Source organism: Capricornis sumatraensis, chromosome 22 (assembly GCF_032405125.1).
Source record: "Capricornis sumatraensis isolate serow.1 chromosome 22, serow.2, whole genome shotgun sequence".
NCBI lineage: Eukaryota > Metazoa > Chordata > Mammalia > Artiodactyla > Bovidae > Capricornis > Capricornis sumatraensis.
Genome location: NC_091090.1, coordinates 30,932,246 through 30,954,170, shown reverse-complemented (window position 1 = coordinate 30,954,170; position 21,925 = coordinate 30,932,246). Strand labels below are relative to the sequence as shown.

The 21,925-nt window shown below is 53.6% G+C and overlaps 3 protein-coding genes across 5 annotated transcripts; 2 read left to right on the top strand and 1 right to left on the bottom strand.

Annotated features, from left to right (window-relative positions):
* Nucleotides 1-918: 918 nt before the first annotated feature.
* On the top strand, nucleotides 919-9,020 carry PPT2 (palmitoyl-protein thioesterase 2). The gene is made up of 9 exons (XM_068960630.1): nucleotides 919-1,151; nucleotides 2,084-2,283; nucleotides 2,537-2,690; nucleotides 3,138-3,233; nucleotides 3,323-3,430; nucleotides 4,207-4,290; nucleotides 4,411-4,495; nucleotides 7,985-8,039; nucleotides 8,208-9,020. The coding sequence occupies exons 1-9, from the start codon at nucleotides 1,142-1,144 to the stop codon at nucleotides 8,349-8,351; spliced, it is 936 nt and encodes a 311-aa protein (XP_068816731.1). The 5' UTR covers nucleotides 919-1,141; the 3' UTR covers nucleotides 8,352-9,020.
* Nucleotides 9,021-10,586: 1,566 nt separating this feature from the next.
* EGFL8 (EGF like domain multiple 8) lies at nucleotides 10,587-12,558 on the top strand. Its single transcript, XM_068961058.1, has 8 exons — nucleotides 10,587-10,687; nucleotides 10,853-10,975; nucleotides 11,083-11,195; nucleotides 11,296-11,391; nucleotides 11,500-11,670; nucleotides 11,745-11,824; nucleotides 11,906-12,059; nucleotides 12,365-12,558. Exons 1-8 carry the CDS (start codon nucleotides 10,587-10,589, stop codon nucleotides 12,412-12,414), a joined length of 888 nt encoding a protein of 295 aa, XP_068817159.1. The 3' UTR covers nucleotides 12,415-12,558.
* A 158-nt stretch (nucleotides 12,559-12,716) lies between these two features.
* Nucleotides 12,717-20,039, bottom strand: AGPAT1 (1-acylglycerol-3-phosphate O-acyltransferase 1). Of its 3 annotated transcripts, none has more exons than XM_068960451.1 (7): nucleotides 19,821-20,039; nucleotides 15,607-15,815; nucleotides 15,242-15,375; nucleotides 14,825-15,000; nucleotides 14,581-14,676; nucleotides 14,376-14,448; nucleotides 12,717-13,897 (listed from the first exon to the last, which is right to left on the bottom strand). In XM_068960451.1, the coding sequence occupies exons 2-7, from the start codon at nucleotides 15,804-15,806 to the stop codon at nucleotides 13,713-13,715; spliced, it is 864 nt and encodes a 287-aa protein (XP_068816552.1). In that variant the 5' UTR covers nucleotides 15,807-15,815; nucleotides 19,821-20,039; the 3' UTR covers nucleotides 12,717-13,712. The 3 variants fall into 3 exon arrangements, with proteins under 3 accessions (XP_068816552.1, XP_068816553.1, XP_068816551.1); XM_068960452.1 differs by lacking the exon at nucleotides 19,821-20,039 and adding an exon at nucleotides 17,239-17,491; XM_068960450.1 differs by lacking the exon at nucleotides 19,821-20,039 and having other exon boundaries at nucleotides 15,607-16,301.
* Nucleotides 20,040-21,925: the final 1,886 nt, after the last annotated feature.

The window sequence follows — 21,925 nt, the reverse complement described above, 5'->3', positions numbered from 1 at the left end:
GTGTTGAGGGGCAGGGGTAGGACGAAGAGGAAGCTTGGGGGATACTTAGTTACCTCTTACCTTCAGTATGTAGGAGCTGTAGCGCGTTGGGAGGAGAGGACGAATCAACTGCTCATTGCCGGCAGCTCAGTTTGGCAGTACATGCTTGCCTCCCCTTCCCCCGCTTTGCTTACTAGGCTTCTTAAAAGACTTTCCAGGGCCCGCAGTGTTCAGATCCATTCCTGAAATCCCACCCACCCACCACCCCCGCCAAGACGCAGCGCCATCGCCTGAGTCGACCCGGGAGCCCAGCGGTAATTGCAGTCTTTATTTTGCTTATTGCATCTTGGGAGTTTGTACATGGGGAGGGGAGGTGAAAATCAGCAGTCAGCCGAGATTTAACCAGAATTGGGCTATTTGCAACAGCAGAGCCGAGATACCACCCTCCCTCTTTAGACCAGTGCTTCCCAGCCCCTTCTTGAGGCAGTCGCTCTCCGACGCTGTATCCTTCCCCATCCGACTGCAGGCGGAGACTACCGAGCTGTAATAGCGGCGCTCGTCAGGGCCAGTACCAGGCCCCAGAGATCGAGATCACGGCCCCACACCTCTCATTCTGGCTTCTGAGGTGTTCGCGTGAGCCCCTAACCCCCTTCCGCCACACCATCCTGTACACAATTCGGGGCGCAAGTTGGTTTTATTGCGAGAGACTTAAGACTGTCAAAGGCCTGGTGGACATAGAGGAATTCAGATGAGCTTCGAAAAAAAAAATTTTTTTTTAAACCAAGACAAACGTCTTTAAATGCTCAGTAAAAGCCCTAACTCGGGCACCTGGGTACCGGTAGGGATCACAGGGAGAGAGGTGGGAGACGCCTGGAGTTAGAAGTCCAGCCCCGGTGGGAAGGTCTGAGTAAGGAGCCGCCCACAAGGAGCTCCAGGTTCAGGGCTGGGGTGTGGGGTCGTTCAGGTACAGAAACTCGTCACAAACTAGGCGGAGCGTGACTCAGCGCTGCCCAAGGGGCTCTCCGCCCCTTGGGAGGTGGGTCGTAGTTAGGCTCCGTACTAGAGAGGAGCAAAAGAAACTGGGCCAAGCCGCACTTTTACCTCGAGGGGCCTCGAGGACTCTCCGCGTCTCTGGAGACAAGGGCACTACAAGCACTTCAAGATGAAGAGTTGTAAGACTCAGACCTGGCATGGGCGGGAGGGCAGGGGTTAGGAGCAGGGTCCGCCTGGGCTACCTTCAGCCCTCAGCCGGCGGAGAACGAAATACCAAGGACTGCCTTTCCCGGGTCTGTTCCTCCAGCGCGCCTCCTGAGGAAAGAGAACTCCGTGTTCCGTTGCGGAGCCGGACGCCTGCATTGGGAAGTAGGGCAAATCAAGGCTGGGAAATGGGACCCCTAGGTCACGGCTGCCGCAGGGCCTGAAGAGGCCTTCTCTCAATTTCCCAGGACACCTTTGCGGCTTCTTCCTCTCCCCGCGATCTAAATGGATCACTCCGCCTGTTCCCTCCCCCTCGCCCCCAGCTCCCCCGCTCTTAGGGCGCAATGGATTGTTCCATTGCCCCTCCAGTCTGCGGCCCGCGTTGCGGGGGACGCTGGCAAGGTTGCTAGGGAAAGCCCCGGACGTGACGGCTAAAAGCGACCCTGAGCAGCCTCCCCTCTCCCGTCCGTCATTCCCCCGCGCGCGTTCTCCTTACACCCTTGCCCTCCCCCACGTGGGTTCCAAGCTGGGGAGAAGTAAACAGCAGGCGGAGCGGGGCTCGCGGATCCAGGCCCGGTGGGAGTTTGCACTCTTCCAGGGTCCTACGCTGCTGCTCTGGGTTCTTTCTTGCAAACCTTCAGTCTTGCATGACTGGGATGATCCATTAGGAAGCTCCTGGCCCCGGGACCGAGTCCCCACTGCGTTGGGGGCGGGGCTTGGTTGCGCGTCAGTGCGTCTGCAGCGTGGTGGGGGTGTGTGTTTGTGGAGAGGACTGGAGTAAAAGTAGGATGTTTTGTGACGAGGACCTGGTGTGGGAACGGGTGGGGGAGGCTTGATTGCCGGCGTCTGTTCCGAAGGGAGGGGGTGTTGTCATCTCTCTCACAGGCCCTCATCGTCCCCTTCTCAGGCGGGAGTATGCTGGGGCTCCCGGGGCGGCGGCTCCCTTCGGCGGAGTTCCTGCTCCTGTTGCCATTCCTGCTGCTGCTGCTGCTGCTGCTGCCCGCCGCCCCTGCGCCCCATCGGGCTGCCTACAAGCCGGTCATAGTGGTGCACGGGCTCTTTGACAGTTCGTACAGCTTCCGCCATCTGCTGGAATACATCAATGAGGTCTGGGAGGGGACGCCCCGGTTGTGGGGCGTTGGTGGCGGCTACAGAGGCTGGGGAGGGAGAATGGGGAACTGAATGCTGGGCCTGCCCACTTCCTCGCAACCTGGTGCTGGCTTGGGGAAAGTTGGGGGACGAGAGATCCCTGGTTCTAGGAGGGCACAATAGGCGTGTGGGCGCCGGCTGGGGGGCGGCGTGGAGGAGGGTCTTTATAGTCCATCCCGGCTGCGGCTGCGGCATCGCCCCCTTCCCACAGACCCACCCTGGGACTGCGGTGACCGTGCTCGATCTCTTCGATGGGAGAGAGAGTTTGCGACCCCTGTGGGAACAGGTGCAAGGGTTCCGAGAGGCTGTGGCCCCCATCATGGCAAAGGCTCTTCAAGGGGTGCACCTCATCTGCTACTCCCAGGGTAGGCACCCTCCCACATTCCCCGCCTCTAAGCCCTATCTGAAGCTTGATCCTTATCTGAGGGACACTGCCTAGTGTTCCCTTTTTTGAACCGCATTGCCTCCTTTTCCGACTTCCCTCAGCACCTGGGTCTTAGCTGCGTTGAGTGTCCTGAGTGGGAGGGCTGCTCCCTAGGCTGCTGCCCCTTTCTTTCCCTGTCACCCATGGCTCGTGGACATAAGGTATTGGGGAGGGGGACAGTAAAAAGCACCCTAGGGTTCGTGGGAAGGCCCAGAATCGAATTCTGGCTCTGTCACTTACCTGACATGGGGCGTTTTGACACAGGGCGTGTGCCTTCTCAGGGTCTCAGCTTCCTTGAGGTACATGGTGTGTGTGTCGGGGTGCGGAGTGTGGGGGACTGTTGACCTGGCCTCCCTAAGTCCTGCCCAATGTGGTGTTCTGCCTGCAGGGGGCCTGGTGTGCCGGGCACTCCTGTCTGTGATGGATGAACACAATGTGGATTCTTTCATCTCTCTCTCCTCTCCACAGATGGGACAGTATGGAGGTGAGTGGGCACTGTAGGCTCCATAGGGGGGCCCTGAGTCTTGAGGGCACAAAGCTCGGGGCCACTTGGCACTGCTGTTCTCTTGCCAGACACAAACTATTTGAAGTGGCTGTTCCCCACCTCCATGAGGTCTAACCTCTACCGGATCTGCTACAGCCCGTGGGGCCAGGAATTCTCCATCTGCAACTACTGGCATGGTGAGTAAGACATGCCAAACTGGGGCCTCCATGCTAAGGGCATCCTGGAGGGTAGGGCCTGCTGCTCCCACCTCTCCCATAACTAACAGCAATGATGATGATAACTTACATTTATTGAGCCCTTACTATGTAAACAGGCACTGTTCAAAATGCTTTATGTGTTTCATTTAGAGAATACAGTTTGCTGCAGGGGTTGGCAAACTTTATCCTTAAAGGGCCAGACAGTAAATTTTTTTTTGGTTTTGCAGGCATATAGTCTCTGTCACAACCACTCAATTCTGCCATAGTCCTGTGAAAGCAGCCATATACCATATGTAAATGAATGTGTCTGTGTTGCAATAAAATTTTATTTATAGAAACAGTGAACTGGATTTGGCTAATGAGTCATAGTTTGCAAACGCCTGGTTATAGTTTTTAAGATCATGGATGCTGGGTCCAGACTACTTGGGTTTGAAGCCTAGTCCTGCTGCATGACTTTGGGCAAGTTACTCAACCTTTCTGTGAATCAATTTTCCTCGTCTGCAAAGTAAAGATATAGTACGTACCTTTTATTGTGTTTATGGGGATTAAATAATGAATGTCATGTGCTTTGAACAGTATCTGGCTCACAGCAGGTGCTGGCAAAAGGTGTTTGCTATCATGTTGACAGTTATTACTGCTACTGTCATATTACTGTGTGCCTTGTCTGTTACTGTAGCCTTCTGATTGGTCTTCCAGCATCTGGTCTTGCCTCTTCTCCCTGCTTCTCTGACGATCTAACTGCTATTTGTACCCAGACCCCCACCATGATGACTTGTACCTCAATGCCAGCAGCTTCCTGGCCCTGATCAATGGGGAAAGAGACCATCCCAATGCCACTGGTAATGACCCCAGGCTCCTACCTTGGTCCCATTTTCTACTTCTCTGACCTCCTATATTCCCCTTTCCAACCTGGCCCGACCCCTGTGACTAACTCAGGCTCTCTTATTCCCACCCTGTAGCTTGGCGGAAGAACTTTCTGCGTTTGGGCCGCCTGGTGCTGATTGGGGGCCCTGATGATGGTGTCATTACTCCCTGGCAGTCCAGGTAATAAGGGACTGTGTGGCCTGAGCGTTGGCTAAGGACACCCCAATCCCAGCCAATCTTTATCTCATTTCTAAAACTGGCCTGCTTCTTCCACTGTTCAGTTAATCCCCCCACCCTCCATTCATCTTGTCACCCAAGACCAAAACCTGGGAGTCATGTCCCAACCTCTTATATCTAGCCAGTCACTAAGCCTTGCTGCTTCCTTTCCATCCCTACCAGCCCCACTTTGTGAAAACTTTGGACTCTGAACTATTTACAGATTCTTAGGATGTTGCAAAGATAGTTTAGAGAAGTCCTGTGTATCTTTTGCCCAGTTTCCCCCAATGCCTGCATCCTATGTAACGACAGCACAATAGTGAAACCAGGAAATTGACAAGTCGCTACAACACATGTCTATAGTTCCATGCCATGTAATCACATTTCCTACCAGCTCTTTTACTTACTTGGAAGTAAAAGGTAATTGCTCCAACCTTGTCCCCTCTATCCTATTCCTCAGGAAAACCCATGGCTTCATGGCACCATGTGTCTGCCTCTGATCATCATGAGTGATCTGAAATGTCACGTGATCTACTTTATAGTCATTCAACAAATACTTATCAAGCACTGTGTGCCCAGGCACTGTTCTGGACCCTAGGGATGCACTAGTAAATGAAAGAGAAGTCTATGCTAGTGTGTAGCTCACATTCTAGTGGGGGAGACAGATAATAAATGTAAATATATGTATCAGACAGTGATAAAATAAGGCGGGGAAAGGATTAGAGGATGGTTGGGGCCTATTTTAGATAGTGGCCAGAGAAGTCCTTCTGGAAGAGCTGCCATTTGACCAAAGATTGAGTTGTATCCGACTTTTTGCAACCCCATGGAGAGCAGCATGCCAGGCTCCTCTGTCCTTCACTGTCTCCTGGAGTTTGCTCAAATTCATGTCCATTCAGTCAGTGATGCTCTCTGTTTCATCCTCTGCTGCCCCCTTTTCCTTTTGCCCTCAATCTTTCCCAGCATCAGGGTCTTTTCCAGTGAGTTGGCTCTTCGCATCAGGTGGCCAAAGTATTGGAGCTTCAGCTTTAGCATCAGTCCTTCCAATGAATATTCAAGGATGATTTCCTTTAGGATTGACTGGTTTGATCTCCTTGCAGTCCAGGGGACTCTCCAGAGTCTTCTCCAACACCACAGTTCAAAAGCATCAATTATTTGGCGCTCAGCTTTCTTTATGGTCCAGCTCTCACATCCATATGTGACTGCTGGAAAAACCATAGCTTTGACTGTATAGACTTTTGTGGGCAAAGTGATGTCTCTGCTTTTTAATATGCTTGGGATGTCTAGGTTTGTTCTTCTAGGGAAGAGAAGTAGCACCTGCAAAGTCACTGAGGCAGGCATGGGGAATAAGGACGTCCGTGAGGCTAGAGGGCAGTAAGCTGGGGTGGAGGTGAAAGAGGTAGAAGGGGGCCAGATACAGAAAGCCTTTGTGGGGCAAAATAAAGTCACTGTTTTTTCTAAAATATATGCAACATAAAAGTTACCGTTTTTAAGGGTAAGTTTGGTGGCTTCAAGTTCATTCAAATTCTTGTGTAAGCTCACCACATCTATCTCCAGAACTTTTTTCTTGCCAAACTGAAACCCCATAACCCTTTAAAGAATGGTAACTTCCTTATCCCTGCTACTCCCAGGCCCCTGGCAACCATGACCCTTGATTTTTTTTTTAAAATTCTGAGTGAGATGGGAACACATTGGAGGGTTATAAATGAAGGAGTAACATGCCTTACAGTAGTTAAAGGTGGGATTTATTTTTATCTCATTTCACACCTACTACAACCCTATGAAGATAAGAAGTAGCTCTAAGTACTTTGCAAATAAAGCTCATTTAATCCTCACAACAACCGTATAGGGTAATTACTATTATCCTCTTTTGGCATGTAAGGAAACTTAAGTACAAAGAGATTAAATAACTTGCCGACATTCATAGTTAGTAAGTGGTGAAGTCAGGCTGTCTGACTTAACCACAGTGTTTTATTTCCTCTCTACAAAGGAGGTATTCTTGTATAGGACAAAGAAAATCAGCAACATGATCAGCTACACACAGTGGGGAGCGTGTGGCAGAGTTGGAGTTCCAATCCAGGTCTTTGTGCCCCTACTGCTTTTCTATGGCTTAAGAAACCTAGTCCTTCAGCGTGGCCTCCAGGCCCCCAACCCACCCAGCTGTGCCAAACCTTTGTGTTGCTCTTGTGCCATATGCCTGAGACAGCTTTCCCTAGTTCAGATTAATCGCTGGGAAGCCTTTGTTGACCCTCTAAAACTAGGGTAGTAACCTCTCCTCTTTGCTCCCATAGCCCATTGGACTTAGTACTATTAGCCTTTATTCAGTTATTCTTGGCCTGTGTCCACTCAGTGCCCATGACAGTTAAATATTCCTAATTAAAAATTTTTTTAAACTTTTTCTTTGGAAATAATTTCATACTCAAGAAATTACCAAAGTCATACCCAGCAATCTTGTATATTCTTCACCTAGATTTCCCAAATGTTAACATTTCACCAAGTTTATATTAGTGTCCTCTGTCTCTCCCTCTGTATATCCATATATATATGTGGAGTATGTGTATGTATGAACCATTAAGACTTCAGTATGTCAGTGTCTATTTTCTACATATAGGGCATTCTTTTATGTATCTACAATATGGTTATCAAAATCAGGAAATTAACATTGATACAATTCTCTGTAGACCTTATTCAAATTTTCCTAAAATCTTCCATATAGGAAAAAAATCCAGTGAAAGATTCAACTCAGGATCCCATGTTGCATTTGGTTCTTATGTCTCTTTAGTTTTCCTTGGAGTAATCTTGCAAGATTGATTTTTTTATTTTTTGGCCCTGGCATGCAGAACTTCCCCACCAGGGATTGAACTCATGCCCCCTGCATTGGGAGTGTGGAGTCTTAACAATTGGACCACCAGGAAGTCTGACATTGATATTTTTTGAAACATAATGAGCCAGCTATCTTATAGAATGGCCCTCAGTTAGGGTTTGTTGGCTATTTCCTCATGATTCGATTCAGGTTATTCATTTTTGATGGGAATTGTGCAGAAGCGATACTGTATCCTTAATCCATTACCTCTCGAGGTACATGATATGTGTGTGTGCTAAGTCGCTTAGTCGTGTCCGACTCTTTTTGACCCCATGGACTATAGCCCTCCAGGCTCCTCTGTCCATGGGATTCTCCAGGCAAGAATACTGGAGTGGGTTGCCATACCTCCTTCAAGGGATCTTCCCGACCCAGGGATTGAACCCACATCTCTTATGTCTCCTGCATTGGCAGGCAGGTTCTTTATCCCTAGCGCCACCTGGGAAGCCTGAGGTACATGATACCCAGTTAAATATTTTGAGTGTCCCCCTTGCTGCTTGTGTCCCCAACAGGCCATGAGTTCCTGAAGGTCCCTACCCTCCCTTGATTTTTTCCCCCTCTGATAACCTCCCTCTTATGCCCCAATCTCTTTGCAGCTTCTTTGGTTTCTATGATGCAAATGAGACAGTCTTGGAGATGGAGAAGCAACTGGTGAGTCCCCTGGAATTACTTTCCCTTTCTGCACACACTGTGGTTCTCTCTGCCCTTGACACGGAAGCTGAAGGGTCTACCCTGTGGGGAGGGGGTCTGGGGTGCCGGCAGGAACTTACTTTGTCTCTCCCTGTGTCTTTCTTCCATGCCCCTTGACCCACCTTGAAGGTTTATCTGCGGGACTCTTTTGGGTTGAAGACTCTCCTGGCCCGGGGGGCCATAGTGAGGTGTCCAATGGCTGGGATCTCCCACACGGCCTGGCACTCCAACCGTACCCTTTATGAGACCTGCATTGAACCTTGGCTCTCCTGAGGGACCCCTCAGGAACTCCCCTCCCAGAGACGGAATGGAGCCTTGGATGTCAGGCCTTGGTGTGCCTGTGACCACCTCACTGGTCCCACACTGCCCCCACCAACCAGGGCTCCAGGACCCCTCCTCTGTGAATGACACATCCTGGTCTCCTCCATCTCGTGTCCTCCCTTTTGGGGGTTGCTCCATGCTCTCCCATGCCCCCCAAGGCCAAGGCCAAGGCCAAGGCCAAGGCTGGGAAGTGGGAAACAAGATTAACTTGTGGCTGCTCCTATTGCTGCTGCTCCTCTGTCTCTGGCTTTACAGAAGGAGAACCCAGCCCCTGCCCACCACAGGGTCTCCTTCCAAGCCACTCAGGACATTTTTAGCTTGTTTTTCCCACGTTCCCTTTTCCTCTGAACTCCCCTGTTGTGAGCCCTCCCAACCCGCCAGGAAGGACCACCTATGAGAGTGGGGTTCTGAGGCTCCACTATGGGGACAGTTCCGTTCTTGAAGTGTCAGTGTTGGGGAATATCTGTGGCCTGTGAGGCCCATCTCAGGTTTGGGGATCCCCCAGTCCCTATATTCAGTATTGGGGTGCCCTCTGGGAGCCTAGTTTCTTTGAGGCTCCAGCCCCTCTTTTAGCTACCCTTGAATGGGTGTGTTACTACCCCTGTATTTATGAAAATAAAGTTCCATTTACTCAGTGTGGCTTGCCTCATTTTCAGGTGAGGGGGACCTGGCTCCCCCAGGAGGGTGGGGATGGAGAGCCTGGGGCCTGGGTGCCCGGATGCCTGGTCTGGGGTGGGACCCCCTTGGTGTTTCCGCTCTCTCAATGCCCATTCTGTGCGGGTTCCTGATTCTCTGTGGGTTCTTTCCTGCTGAGGACAATTCTCTTCCTGTCCCAGCCTGCAACTGGGGGGCTGAGCCCAGGGCTCTAACGGTTTGGACCCCAGCCTCATGGGTGGAATGTACCAGCCACCCTCAGGCTAGACGAGGGGACGCAGGGTCGGGGTGGGCATTTGTTGTGCCCCTTTTCGACCTTTGTAGGCCAGAGCTGCGTGAGGGGCTGGACAATGAGCCTCCTCTTCCTTGAAAGAAGGAATCTTGGTAGAGACAATAAGGCCCTGTCTGCTCTGGCATGGGGGGCGGTGGCTGACTCAATTCTGCCCCCTCTCCGCCCCCCCAGGCCCTAATAAATGTCATCAAGAAATGGGGGCAATTTGTCCCTCAGTGCCCTGGGCAGCCTCCCCAACCTCCCCCACCTTTGTGGTATCTCGCCCTTCTTTCTTTCCTCCGCTGATCTTGCCTTTTCTCCCATGACCTAACCCCACTTTCTTCTCTGCCAGCTCTGCCTTTCCCTGCCCCTCAGTTCTTCCCGTCTGTGTTGGGTTGAAGGGCGGAGGGCAAAGGCCAGGTGTTTAACGCCAGTAGCCTCTGTTGACTTGGGGGAGTTCCAAATAAGGGGCCTCATGGTTGAGAAGAAACTTCTAGGGGGCTCTTTACTTGGCTGCAGGGGGTGGGGGTGAAGGTCAGTGGGGATTTAGACCCCACTGAATTGACCAAGCTCCAGCTATGGGAGGAGGCTTATGGGAGGGGGCAGGGATGGGAGGACTCTGTCTGGCCCAGCCCCTCCTCCCCTTTGCAGCCCGCCCACCAGTCTGAGTGGCTGCTGCTGAGGCTGGTCGACCTGAAGTCTCCCGGAGAAAGGCAAAGACAGGTGGGGAGAGAATGTCAATGGGGAAAGAGGGGGGGTCACTAAGAGTCTTAGAGTGGGTGTGAGTTGGAGGTGTTGTTTGAGTAAGGGGCGTAGGTCCAGGGTGTATGTGGTGGTGGGGTTGTGAGGGTAGCAGGAGTGTGCTTAAGGTAGGGTCTCCAGGTGCGTGGGTTGTGTACAAGGTGTAAAGGGGTGTAATGGTGAATATCTGAGATTTTGAAGGTAGGAAGATTAGGATGGAAGAGGGTACATCAGAGATAGGAGGGGCCTGAAGGGAGGTGGAGGGAGTGTGTCAGGCTGTGAGCTTGTATGGTGCTGCAGGGACCATGTATGTGCTGAAGGATGGTGGGTGTTAATATATGTGCAGGTGTTGACAATCCTGGTGGCTAGTGCAAGTGTGCAAATGAATGTCCTGCCTGGCTTACAGGGCACCAGCAGACTGTTCTTGGGAGTGCTGGAGCTGGAGAAGTTACTAGCAGAGGGGAAGGGCCTCCATTAACCTCTTCTTGCCTGCAGCTGGCAGTCTGAAGTCAAGGAGAATCATGGGGTCCAGGGCTGAGCCGTGCACTGTCTTAGGCGGACTCTGGTTCCTCCTGCTACTGATGACAGGCGAGGGGGCCAAGGGTGGAGCCCTCAAAGAGAGGTGACAGCAGAGGTGGCAGGGCCGGGGGTGGGGCTTCACAGGGGGCAAAACAAAGTTGAGGAGGGGGGTGAGGTTGTCATGTTTAGGGAGGGTGAAGGGGAGTGGGGCTCTGGCTCCCCAGGGCCTGGCCCACTCAGTGTCTCACTTTCTCCCACATGGGTGCAGTCAGGGGGTCTGCTCCAAGCAGACCCTGGTGGTCCCACTCCATTACAATGAGTCCTACAGCCAACCTGTATATAAGCCCTATCTGACCCTGTGCTCTGGAAGGCGTGTCTGCAGCACCTACAGGTGAGGATGGGGAGCCGGGACCCCGGGGTTTCTCAAGAGGAACCCCCCAGAGCCAGGACAAGGACCCATACATAGGCCAACGCCCAGAGCCCGGTGCTGTGTTCCAGGACCACGTACCGCGTGGCCTGGAGGGAAGTGCGGAAGGAGGTGCGGCAGACCCACGCCGTGTGCTGCCAGGGCTGGAAGAAGCGGCATCCTGGGGCACTCACCTGTGATGAAGGTGAGGCTAGGGCTTCCCGGGCCTTAGGGGGAGGTGCGCCCCGCTGGGCGGACAGCCAGGCCTTCCGCTGGGTTCTGAACCCCACTTCCTGCACCCTCAGCCATCTGCGCCAAGCCCTGCCAGAACGGAGGCGTCTGCGTTCGGCCGGACCAGTGCGAGTGCGCCCCGGGCTGGGGTGGGAAGCACTGTCACGTGGGTGAGTCGGCTCGCCCTCCCTCGGGGGTGGTGCCAGGACCTCCCTGCCCGCCAGTGGCGCCCATCCCCGCCCCGCCTCCATCAGCCCCCTCCTCTTTCCGGTAATTAGACGTGGACGAATGCAGAACTGGCGTCACTCTCTGCTCGCATCGCTGCCTCAATACGGCGGGCAGTTTCACCTGTGGCTGTCCGCACGGCCTGGTTCTGGGCCTGGATGGGCGCACTTGCGCAGAGGGGGCCCCAGAGCCCCCGACCAGTGCCAGCATCCTCAACGTGGCCGGTGAGTGGGTGGGAGCAGGGGGCGAATAGAGGCAGGGCCGGGGCAGCAGTGACGCTCGCTCTCCTTGGTCCCAGTTCGTGAGGCTGGACCTGATGAGCGTGCCCTGAGGCGGGAGATTCTCGAGCTGCGAGGGCGCCTGGAGAGGCTGGAGCAGGTGAGTGGAGATGCCGGAGGCCACACTTGCAGAGCTTACAGGCCCCCTCCCTGCCCCGCTGAGGTATCTCTTCCTTTCCAGTGGGCCGGTCAGGCTGGGGCCTGGGTCCGAGCAGTGCTGCCGGTGCCCCCGGAAGAGCTGCAGCCCGAGCAGGTGGCGGAGCTGTGGGGCCGGGGCGATAGGATCGAGTCTCTCAGTGACCAGGTGCTGCTGCTGGAGGAGAGACTGGGCACCTGTGAGTCCCCATGGCCCTCTCGGTGGGGACCCCCATCTCCCCACCACTGCCCCCAGCTCCTCAAGACACCTTTTCCCAACTCTGTTTTCTCTTATCCAAAATCCTTCCTCTGCACCCACTCACCTCATACCTTCCCAGATTTCTGCACGTCACCACCCCCTCTTTGGGTACCCCATTCTCCAGCTCAGTGGCGGTTCCACTTATTGTTGAGAGAGGCTGTCAATCTGTACAGCGTCCAGGGCCTGCTCTAGGCATCCCAGAAGTACACAGTCGATGTGTCTGCCTGTCTCCTTGTCATTAACCAGGCTCCTGTGAGGACAACAGCCTGGGCCCAGGCCTCAAAGGGCGAAGATAAGGAGCCTCTGCAGAGCCCCTGCCCTCTAATTTATACAGAAACTGGACTCACTAATCCTCTGGGATTGGCTGGCTAGGGAGCTGCAGATAAGGCTCTTTGCCGCTGAGGAGCCATGGACAACGGAAACCAGGCGAAGCTAAAGAATGGAGGAAGGCGGTTGCTGCCCTTGAATCCTCGGGCTAGGGCTGATGCCTGGGCAAGAACTGCTTTCTTAACTCCTTAACAAAAACAGCCAGAACGTGCCCAGATCTTGCTCAATCTTTATTCTTGGTTTCTTGCTGTTATCCAGATAATTAATAAAAATCAACCACGCAAAACTGGGTCCCACCCTCTCCTTTTGCTCCCAGCCCACCTCCCCGGTTTTGGGGGCATAGGTCTGGGGTGGCAGGCAGGGAGTGGCTACTGCCATAGGGAGGAAATGAAAACTGGCTCAGAGAGGGAAAGCCTCAAAAGAAAAGAGAAATAAATTAAAAGCCCTCCCCATCCCCTCCAGCCAGGGTTCAGGTCCTTTCCCCAGCTCCCCAGGGGGAAGTGGGTGCAGCACCTGTTAGCTGCTTCTTCCCCCTGTGCCCGGCTAGGATGATATAGGAGGGCTGCAGGGCGCTGGGGGGCCAGGACCACTGAACAACTGTACCCAGGGGATGGGTGGAAGCAGAAATGTGGCATCCAAGAGTGTGCTCAAGCCCGGGCACCTGGGCAAGGGCAGGGATGAGACCTCTGGGTGAGGAGTCCAGCCTCCACTGACAGGAGGCTCCACGGAAAGAAGGGAGAAGGTGCTGAGGAATGTTCCCAGGGTGAGCCTGGGAGAAGTATTCCACGCATCAGCTTCCAGCCACAGCGTGAGGAGTGTCCTCACCAACGGATGAGTCCACTGTGTCCGTGGACGTGGGAGTGAGGAATTGTTCCACAGAATGGATGAGTCCACTGGCCAACGTGAGGTGAAGTGGGAGAGAAGACCACAAACGAAGAGGGTCCACTGGGGACAGAATGGAGTGTTCCTACCCTTGTGTAGGCTGAACCACTGAGGATGAGGGAGAGGCAACTGTCCCACAGACAAGATGGCGCAGGAGGCAGGGGTCAGAGTGGAGCCTGCACCGAGGCAACGAGTCTGTGGTGAGGGCGGCAGGGACGGGGGCAGGGAGCGGTGCTGTGACCACATTCACTTCAAAAGTCGAAGATTCCAAAGAGGAGAACAAGTGGGGAGAGGGCAAATGAGGAGCTCGGCCCGGCTTCAGGCTGGTGGGCTGGTAGGTGTGGAGAAGGTAGGGTGTGGGTAGGGGGGGAGATGAGAAGGGAGCTCAGAGCCGGGCCTCGCCCACCCCTCCGGGCTTCTTCAGACAGTCACCACCACCCCTGCCATCAGTGGAGATTTCCCGGAAAACAGTGAGCATGGAGTGCCGGACTCTGTCAGCCAGAGCTGGGACGTCGTCCGGCTTCAGCCCTTCTGTGGGCACTGGGGGCAGCACCCGGACCTGACATCGCCCTGGGAAGGGGATGAGCACCGTCAGGGCCGTCTGCTGGGACTCTGCCACCTGGGCCTGCTTGCTGAGCTCTCCTGCTGCTTGCTCCCGTCCTCCACCTTTCAGTTCCCCTCCCTCTGCCGTGGGCAACTGCCACCTGCTCACTGAGGCCTTCCTCAACCCCAGTCCAGACACCTCAGTGCCCTGCCAGCCCTCACGGTCTAGCGTTTACTGCCGGATGCTCTGACTTTGCACACACAGGCTTATCTTCCCTGCTAGACAGTAATGGCCCTTACTGGAAGGACGGAGTGTTACCGCCTAGCAGGGTACAACGCTGCTTCATAAACACGTATCGGCTGATGTGGGGTCACATTACATGACCAGGTGGACATCTCACCGTTCTGACACTGACTGAAGTTCCTGCCTCGTGAGGATATCCCTCTAGCCTCTCTCATGGCCCTTCCAGCCACCCCCAATCCCAGATCTGCGCAGAGCCCTCACCCGAAGTGAAGCGGCGCTCCTTCTTGCAGTAGAAGTCTTGATAGGAGGACATGACAATGGGCACAATGGGAACCTGAAGGTTGGGGGGGTGGGGGGGAAAGCGGTCAGCCCAGAGCTCCCTTCTGAGGCCCCCATGATGAGCCTCTGCCAAGAGAGGAAGGGATGCTGGGGACTGGGGGTCAGGAGAAGGGGAAGTCGCAATCACCTGGGCCTGCACTGCGAGGTGGAAGGCGCCACGTTTGAAGGGCAGCATGGAGCCGTTGTGGTTTCTTGTGCCCTCGGGAAAAACCCAGACCCGTACCTGGGGGAGAGAGGGGTCAAGGAAGACACACATGGAGAGGTCAGAAAATGATTATGATGCTGTCATGGGACTTCTGAGGCCTGTGGACCCTGCACATCAGTTTACAGCTGTTCTACCCTCTAAGCCCCATTTCCCCAGGGTGACTCACATCCTGTGTAAGCAGGGTCTGGGCGACCTCAGACATGACACTGATGGCATCCCCAGTGCGCTTCCGGTCAATGAAGATGACTCCTGCCAGCCAGCAGGCCAGCCCAGCAGAGCCGGCCCACAGCAGCTCCCGCTTGGCAATGGGCACACAGCGGCCTGGCAGCACCTCCATCATCCCTGGGGCAGGGGTGGGGGCGGGGTGAGGATCAGCATCACAGGAAGTGGCCCACCTCAGCCACACTGCCAGGGACCAGAGATAAAGGAAGAGGTAGCCTGGGACGGCAGGGGGAGCCCCAGAAAGTAAGGGTGACTGGAGGTCTATCACCTTGCTCCTGAGGGCAGCGGAGGGAGGGTGGAGGACACCTAGGGGAGGTGATCCCAGGGAAGGTTCCCAGTGCGGCTAGGAGAGGCTGCTCACCAAGCAGGTCGAGGGAGCTCTGGTGGTTGGAGACGACAACGTAGGGCTGTGAAGGAGGGAAGTGGTGGGCCCCTCGTACCTCCACTCGGATCCCGTACAGGTATTTGATGTGGAGTAGCATCAGACGCAAGATCCTGCAGGGGTCCCATACGGCAAGGGGTTCCAGCAGGACCCGCTGGCATACATCCGCCAGCAGGGCTCAGCTCCCCGCCACCCTGCCATCTTCCTGGGGATCTTGGCAGTCTTCTCCCCTTCCTCGTCCCTGGGCTCGCTCAGTGTCTCCTGCATACTCACTGCCCTCCCCATCCACTGCTCGCTTCCGACCCTGAGGTTCCCTCCATCACCCCAAGCCCCTGGGACCTCACTTCATGTTCTCGACGTTGCGTCCTCGCACGGCACACACAGGGATGGCGAGCACAGCCAGGAAGAGGATCCAGCCGTTGTAGAAGGCCATCTTGAAGAAGTACTTGGCACTGGGGCTGCAGAACCACAGAGTGGGCAGCAGGAGGAGCAGCAGCAGGAAGAGCAGCAGCAGCAGAGTCCCCGCCCCTGGCCACAGCTCCATTCTGGTCACCTGCAGGGGGTGGGGCGAAGGGCAGTGGGCCTGCTTCCTGGAGGTGGGGGGCGGGGCGGCAAGGTGCGAGGCGAAGGTTTGGGGGACTGTGGGGAGCATTAACACCTGTCCAGGAAGCCTCTTTAGGAGGGGGGCAGTGGGGATGGGAGCTCAGGGCTGCTCTCCCACCCGTCCCTGAAAGTGCCAGATATATTCACACAAGAGACACACGACATGGACATCCACAGTTCACAGACACACGGCAATAAAGGGACATTAATAATAGCTAACACTTGCAGCCAGTAAGGCTCTTATAATGGTCTATCTCTCTGTTGTTCAATATGGTAGCCACTAGCCACATATGGCTACTGAGCACTTGAAATATGCCCTATTCTACACTGAGAGATGCTGAGAGGTATCAAATACATGTCAGATTTCAAAGATGTTGAATAAAACACAATGCAAAATATCCCATTAATAATCTTTTATATTGATTACATTCTAAAATTGTAACTTTTTGGACATTCTGGGTTCAATATACTAAGATTAATTTCATCCTGCTTTTACCTTTTTTATGTAGCTGAGAGAATTAAACATTACATACGTGGCTTACATTATAGTTCTGTTGTACAAGGCTGGTCTATATACTATGTTGCCGTTGCTGCTAAGTTGCTTCAGTTGTCTCCAACTCTTTGTGACCCTATGGACTATAGCCTGCCTCCTCTGTCCATGGGATTCTCCAAGCAAGAATACTGGAGTGGGTTGCCATGCCCTGTTCCAGGGGATCTTCCCAACACAGGGATCAAACCTAAGTCTCTTATGTCTCCTGAATTGGCAGGCGGGTTCAAGCCCATATACTATGTTAAGTCCTTAAATATGAAAATACACAATTTACATTTTAAAGGAAATAGACCCAGAGAGGTTAAAAAACTTATTTGAGGTGATATGACCCCTAAGGGTACTTCCTAGCTTAAACCTAAGCAGCTTGTGCTCCTAACCACTGGGTTATGCTGTTGTCTGTATAAACATCTGTACACATATGTACACACAGCACACAGTAGATACCATGTACGTGACAAAACACAGACAGTCTCAAGGGCTGACAGGCAAGAGTAAAGGCTCTGTCACTAATGCAAACCCAGACACACACAGTCATATAAAGACCGACCTGTTCATGCACACATGCAAATTTATAATGACAGATAAAAGGATGGCAAAATGCATACCCAGTAAAACCCCTCTCCACCCAGGCAGGCTCCCCGCTCCCAGATCAACCCATGGACATACCTATGTCCATTAACCCTGCCTCCACAGACAGGCAAACAAATCCCACCAGCCCTCCCCCTGCTTCCAGCGACACTGGAGGCAGAGTGGTCCGGCAGGCAGTGTGCAAGGCCTCACCAAGTGGGAGGAGGAGGGCGAAAGAGTAAAAGGGTAATCGTACCACCTGCCTGGGAGAGGAAGGAGCTCAGGAGGAGGAAGCGTGGCATGCAGAATCTGTTCTCCAGGCTCTTCCTCCTTCCTCCACTCCGACCCACTGTTGGGGGCAGGGTCACAATTCACAAAAACGGCGTTCAGGTAAACATCTATCGCTCCCATCAAGGCCAAAGGCACTCCCTTCCACGACAGAAGGACTGTGCTCCAAGGTAAGTCCACTGCCAAGGGTGAAGGTGACAGGTGATAGGGGAAACAGGACTGCCAGCTAGGAGAGCAGGCTCTCAGCGTGGCTTCATCCTACTTTCCCCACAAGCTGGAACCAGCGTGTCTCCCCTGGACTATGTGCAACAGGCTCCTAACTCATCCCTTTCGATCCATCTTCCACACAGCAACCACAGGATGTTTCCATGACACTAATCTGAGCATATCTCTTGCCCAAAGGCCCTTCTGGACAGGCTGACTTCTGCTTACATCTTTGGCCACATCCCTACAAGAGTCTTTTTCACTCCAGCACACCGATTAACTGCAGTTCCTCAGACACGCCATGATCTTTCATGCTTCTAGGCCAGGACAGGCTGTTTCCTTCGGTGGGGATGTTCCTCCACCTCTTCACTTGCCTCATCCAGTTTGGTGTCACTTTTTGGAGCTCTTCCTGAACTCCTCCAGGCTCATCTTTTCATTACACTTTATCTTGATCACTGGATCTCAAAGTGTAGAAATCCTTGGCCCTCACCCCAGATCTTCTGAAACAGGACTTTTGGGCACTGGGCCCATCAATCAGTGTTTTAACAAGCCATCTAGGTGAATCTGATGTGCATGTAAGTCTGAGGACCACTCACTTCAACACTAAACAGCATGTAGTTGCTTGAGGTCACCTATATTTCCCTTCCTAGCCTGCAGGCAGCCTGATGGCAGGCACTATCTTACTCCCAATGCCCAGGACAGAATGAAGCAGAGAAGATGCTGAATAAACATTTGCTGGACAGATTATAAGGATGTATACATACCCACCTAGTTGTAATTAACGGGACAACACTTCTGAACATGAATCAGATAGCTACCCTCTTGAGGACTATTAACTAGGAAAAGAAAAGGCACCAAGAAGGCAATGAACACACAGGCCTAACAGTAACCTACTCTGGATGCACACACACAAGACAGGGTCATGGTGACGGCAGAACAACAATCGAGACAAGATGGAACACATCATCTTGCACATACATAGAGAAACATACAGAATGGGGATTAACATGCCACAAGGGAAAGATGCTGGTGTCATCAAATGCGTGCCAACAGTGCAAAGAGCGAGGGACAGTTCATGTGCTTGGCAGGGCTGACCCTGTGCTGTGCACTGAGCTCCATGGACACAGACTGTGCACAGGTGCCAGAGATAATGTGCATGAAGAGATGGGGGTCAGCAAGGGAAGGTATATGGGGGTGGCTCTTCAGCAACATGGAGGCCCAGTTATCTTCTTCTCTGATATGTGATGTTCCTTTCCTCTGCACAACAGGAAATGTCCGAGGATTCATAAGCACAATGGAGTGCCAAGGGAGTTAATGAGCATATTGCTCACAAAATATACTGCCCCCCAAATTATGAAATACATGTCTAACCAGAAGCACGTGAGTTGTGGACACGTCACATCAGCACATCATGGAAGGGGCATGCACATGGGTGGTGTGAACCGGGGACTAAGAAAACACAGGTAGTCAACAGGCCAATCTGATCACAACTGAGTGTGTACGAGTCAGTTAAGCCATGAGATCCCACACACGAAGGCGTCTGCATATGGCGGGACTAAACACAGCACCTGTGGGCCTGAACAAAGTAAGGTATGGTCTCTACATGCTAAAGTAAACGTGCAAATACATAACATGGGCAAGAAACACAAAACCACACAACAGAGGCAATAGATGAGAACACGCAGACGTGAACGTGTCAAGACTGCATATGAGACATGGACATAAGATACGAGAGCAGGCAGTTCTGATGGAAAATAACACATCGTTTCTCCACAGCCTGTGGACAGCACTGGGCACACTGCCGGCATAGAAGCCATTAAGCATGTCAAAGGCACACCCACTCAGTGTAGAAAACACGGCCCCCCACGAGGCATCTGTATGTCAGTAAGGGTCGAACACAGCACCGAAGGCCACTGAGAAACAAGAGGTCCTGTGCCTACACAGAAACAGAGGTGTCTGAGGGCATTCCTAGGAAGCCAATTCTGCTGGGGAAAGGAGGGCAGTAAACTGCCTTCTGACTGCCACAACCCCCCAAGAGTTATGTGGGGCTAAAGGGCACAAAAAGGAACTGGGAAGGTGAAGGGAATTTCCTCTCCAAGATCCCCTGTCCACACCCCCATTCACAGGGTGTCCATTTCTCCTCCCTCTTGTGTCTCTTCCATCCTTCCCCCCTCTCAGGCCCCCTCTCCTTTCCCCAGCAACCCTCTCCCCAGTCGGCCCTTATCCTTTTCCCATCAACCCTCTCCCCAAGCCCGCCCTCCCAGACCCCATCTCTCCCCCATCCCCTCCTCCACGTCCCTTTTAGCACCCTCCTCCCTCCTCCTCCCATCCCTTTCCTGCCCCCACCTCAGTGGGGTGGGGGGCCTGGGGGGCTGGCCCCCTCCCCAGCCAGGCTGCCGCAGCGGTGGTGGCGGGTGGCTGTGTCTCTGCCTCAGTCGGGGTGTCGGTGCCAAGGGGGCGACAGGATTTGGGGGTGTCCTAGCCCCGGCCGAAGGAGGGGAGGTGAGAGTGGGAGGCCGGGCCCATAGCGGTAGAATGATGGGGGGGGTTGTCCCCTTAGCTCCCTCCCTCCCTTCCTGCTGTCTCTCTGAGGGCTGGGGCTGCTGCTGCTGCCGCTATCCCCCGCCACCCCTCCCCACGCCCGCTGATTTCCGGGGCTGGCCAGGAAGTAGGGGGCGGTGATGGGCGCCCTGTTTTGCCAATCGCCTCCCGGGGACCCTGTTATCGCCTCCACACATCGTTCAGTTTTTGCCTAGCTCCGCCCCACGAGGGCTCAGCTGGTCTCTGCTTAGGGCTCTCTGGCCTTCTCTGATTCCAGCTGCATCTTTTTTCCTCCAACTTCCTTTCGGCACACATGGCTTGTGTGTCCCTTGCTGGTGTATTCCTTCTCATTCTCCATCAGTTCTCCTCATATTGTCAATTGGCTTATTTTTTTTCTCAACTCCCACATCTGCTGCTTATTCCATCCAACTCCAACCCTTTTCCAGCTCCCTCCTCCTGTTCCCCATTCAAGTTCAAATATTTATCAAGCACCTACTATATGCCAAGCACTGGGTTCTTCACGTCTCTTCTTTTTCTCTCCAGGGCTCGATGGAGACGAGATGTCACCCCACCTCACCTTCCAACCCTCATCTGATCTCTGCCCTTTGTCCCTGCCACTATCTCCTAGCAGTCCAGCTCCCTCCTCCACTGCCCGCCCCCCATCCTGGTCTCTGGGGAGAAGGGAAACGCTCAGGCCCTTGTCCCTGTAGGCTGTACCTTACTTTCTTCCTTCGTATAGTCTCCTTACTTACCCACGCTGAGACTACCCGTCTCTGCAATATAGAAAAGATGTATGCTTTTCTTCCAATGGAAATTGGACATTAGGCTTAATTTCTTGAAAAAGTGAGGAAGAATGCCGTTTCCTCTGGGATGAGCATGCCTCCTTAATTTTGTAGTCATGTACCTAGCTCTCTCTCCACCATACTCCCATCATCCCCTTGTCAGGATCATCCCATCACTCTCCACTCCTATTGGGTCTCCTCTTCTCCCTCTCAATGACCTTTTCCCTAAACCTCTACACGTCGCCTGAACCTTAACCTCCTCTGCCATAGGCGACTCCTAATTTCTCATCTTTCCTCACTTGAGTCACGTGGGGCCTTTTTATCAGGATGTTGTTGAAGAACCCTCAGCTTGTGTCTGGCCTCCAGCCCCCAGTCACCTTTGCCCTGAAAAGCATGTAAAGAACACCGGTAACTCCAGGACTGTTACCTAGTTTTGCTCCTTGGGCTACAGTGAGGGCCACTGACTGTAGAAGAGCCCCAAACTTGTGCGAAAGGCCCAAGCTCTGAAGCAGCCTGCCTAAGTCCCAGGGGTCCAGCCCAGGAGGAAGACCCCAGTTCTGCCGGGCACAGGAGAAAGAAGGGGCGGGTCGCCTAAAAGGGGGCGGGCCTTGCCTCTTGCACCCACTCACAAAGGGAGGGGGGTAGGCCTTTTCTGCTTTTAAGATTTAAAACGGAGTCGAGGTCAACTCGTTCTACTATGTGCCACGTTAAAAAGGGGATGGGTCTTCAGTTCAGTTCTGCTCTGTAAATCACCTAAAGAGGGGCGGGCTGAGTCGTCCAGCCGAGGGAGATGGGTTAACACCAGCGCTGCAGATCGATGTTCGCACCATCCAAACGTCCGGCTAATCCTAGTCCTGCTCCCTTCTTCACTAAGGGGCGGACCCAAGTTCTCTCTACGTCACCGAAGGAGGCCGAAGCCATTTTGAACCCTGCGACCCTAGTATTTGTCCTCTTTGCCGTGCTCGTCGCCGTCTTTCCCGATCTCAGCCAATCAGGAGCGAAAAAAGGGGTCCAATCAGTCGAGAGAGACCTCAGTCGGAGGACCCGGATGAGGACGAGCCGAGGCCTTTGAACCTCAAACCCCGCCAATTGTAGAGCAGTCACCATGGCGACAGTATAGAGGTGAAG

Coding starts and splice junctions, on each gene's coding strand:
- AGPAT1 (XM_068960450.1), bottom strand. CDS start 15,914: ATGCTCCCCACAGTCCCCCAAACCTTCGCCTCGCACCTTGCCGCCCCG. Junction 15,376..15,606: donor CGCAACGTCGAGAACATGAA/GTGAGGTCCCAG, acceptor GGACCCCTGCAG/GATCTTGCGTCTGATGCTAC. Junction 15,001..15,241: donor GAGCTCCCTCGACCTGCTTG/GTGAGCAGCCTC, acceptor CCCCTGCCCCAG/GGATGATGGAGGTGCTGCCA.
- EGFL8 (XM_068961058.1), top strand. CDS start 10,587: ATGGGGTCCAGGGCTGAGCCGTGCACTGTCTTAGGCGGACTCTGGTTC. Junction 10,688..10,852: donor GGTGGAGCCCTCAAAGAGAG/GTGACAGCAGAG, acceptor ACATGGGTGCAG/TCAGGGGGTCTGCTCCAAGC. Junction 10,976..11,082: donor CGTGTCTGCAGCACCTACAG/GTGAGGATGGGG, acceptor GCTGTGTTCCAG/GACCACGTACCGCGTGGCCT.
- PPT2 (XM_068960630.1), top strand. Junction 2,691..3,137: donor CCTCATCTGCTACTCCCAGG/GTAGGCACCCTC, acceptor TTCTGCCTGCAG/GGGGCCTGGTGTGCCGGGCA. Junction 3,234..3,322: donor ACAGATGGGACAGTATGGAG/GTGAGTGGGCAC, acceptor TTCTCTTGCCAG/ACACAAACTATTTGAAGTGG.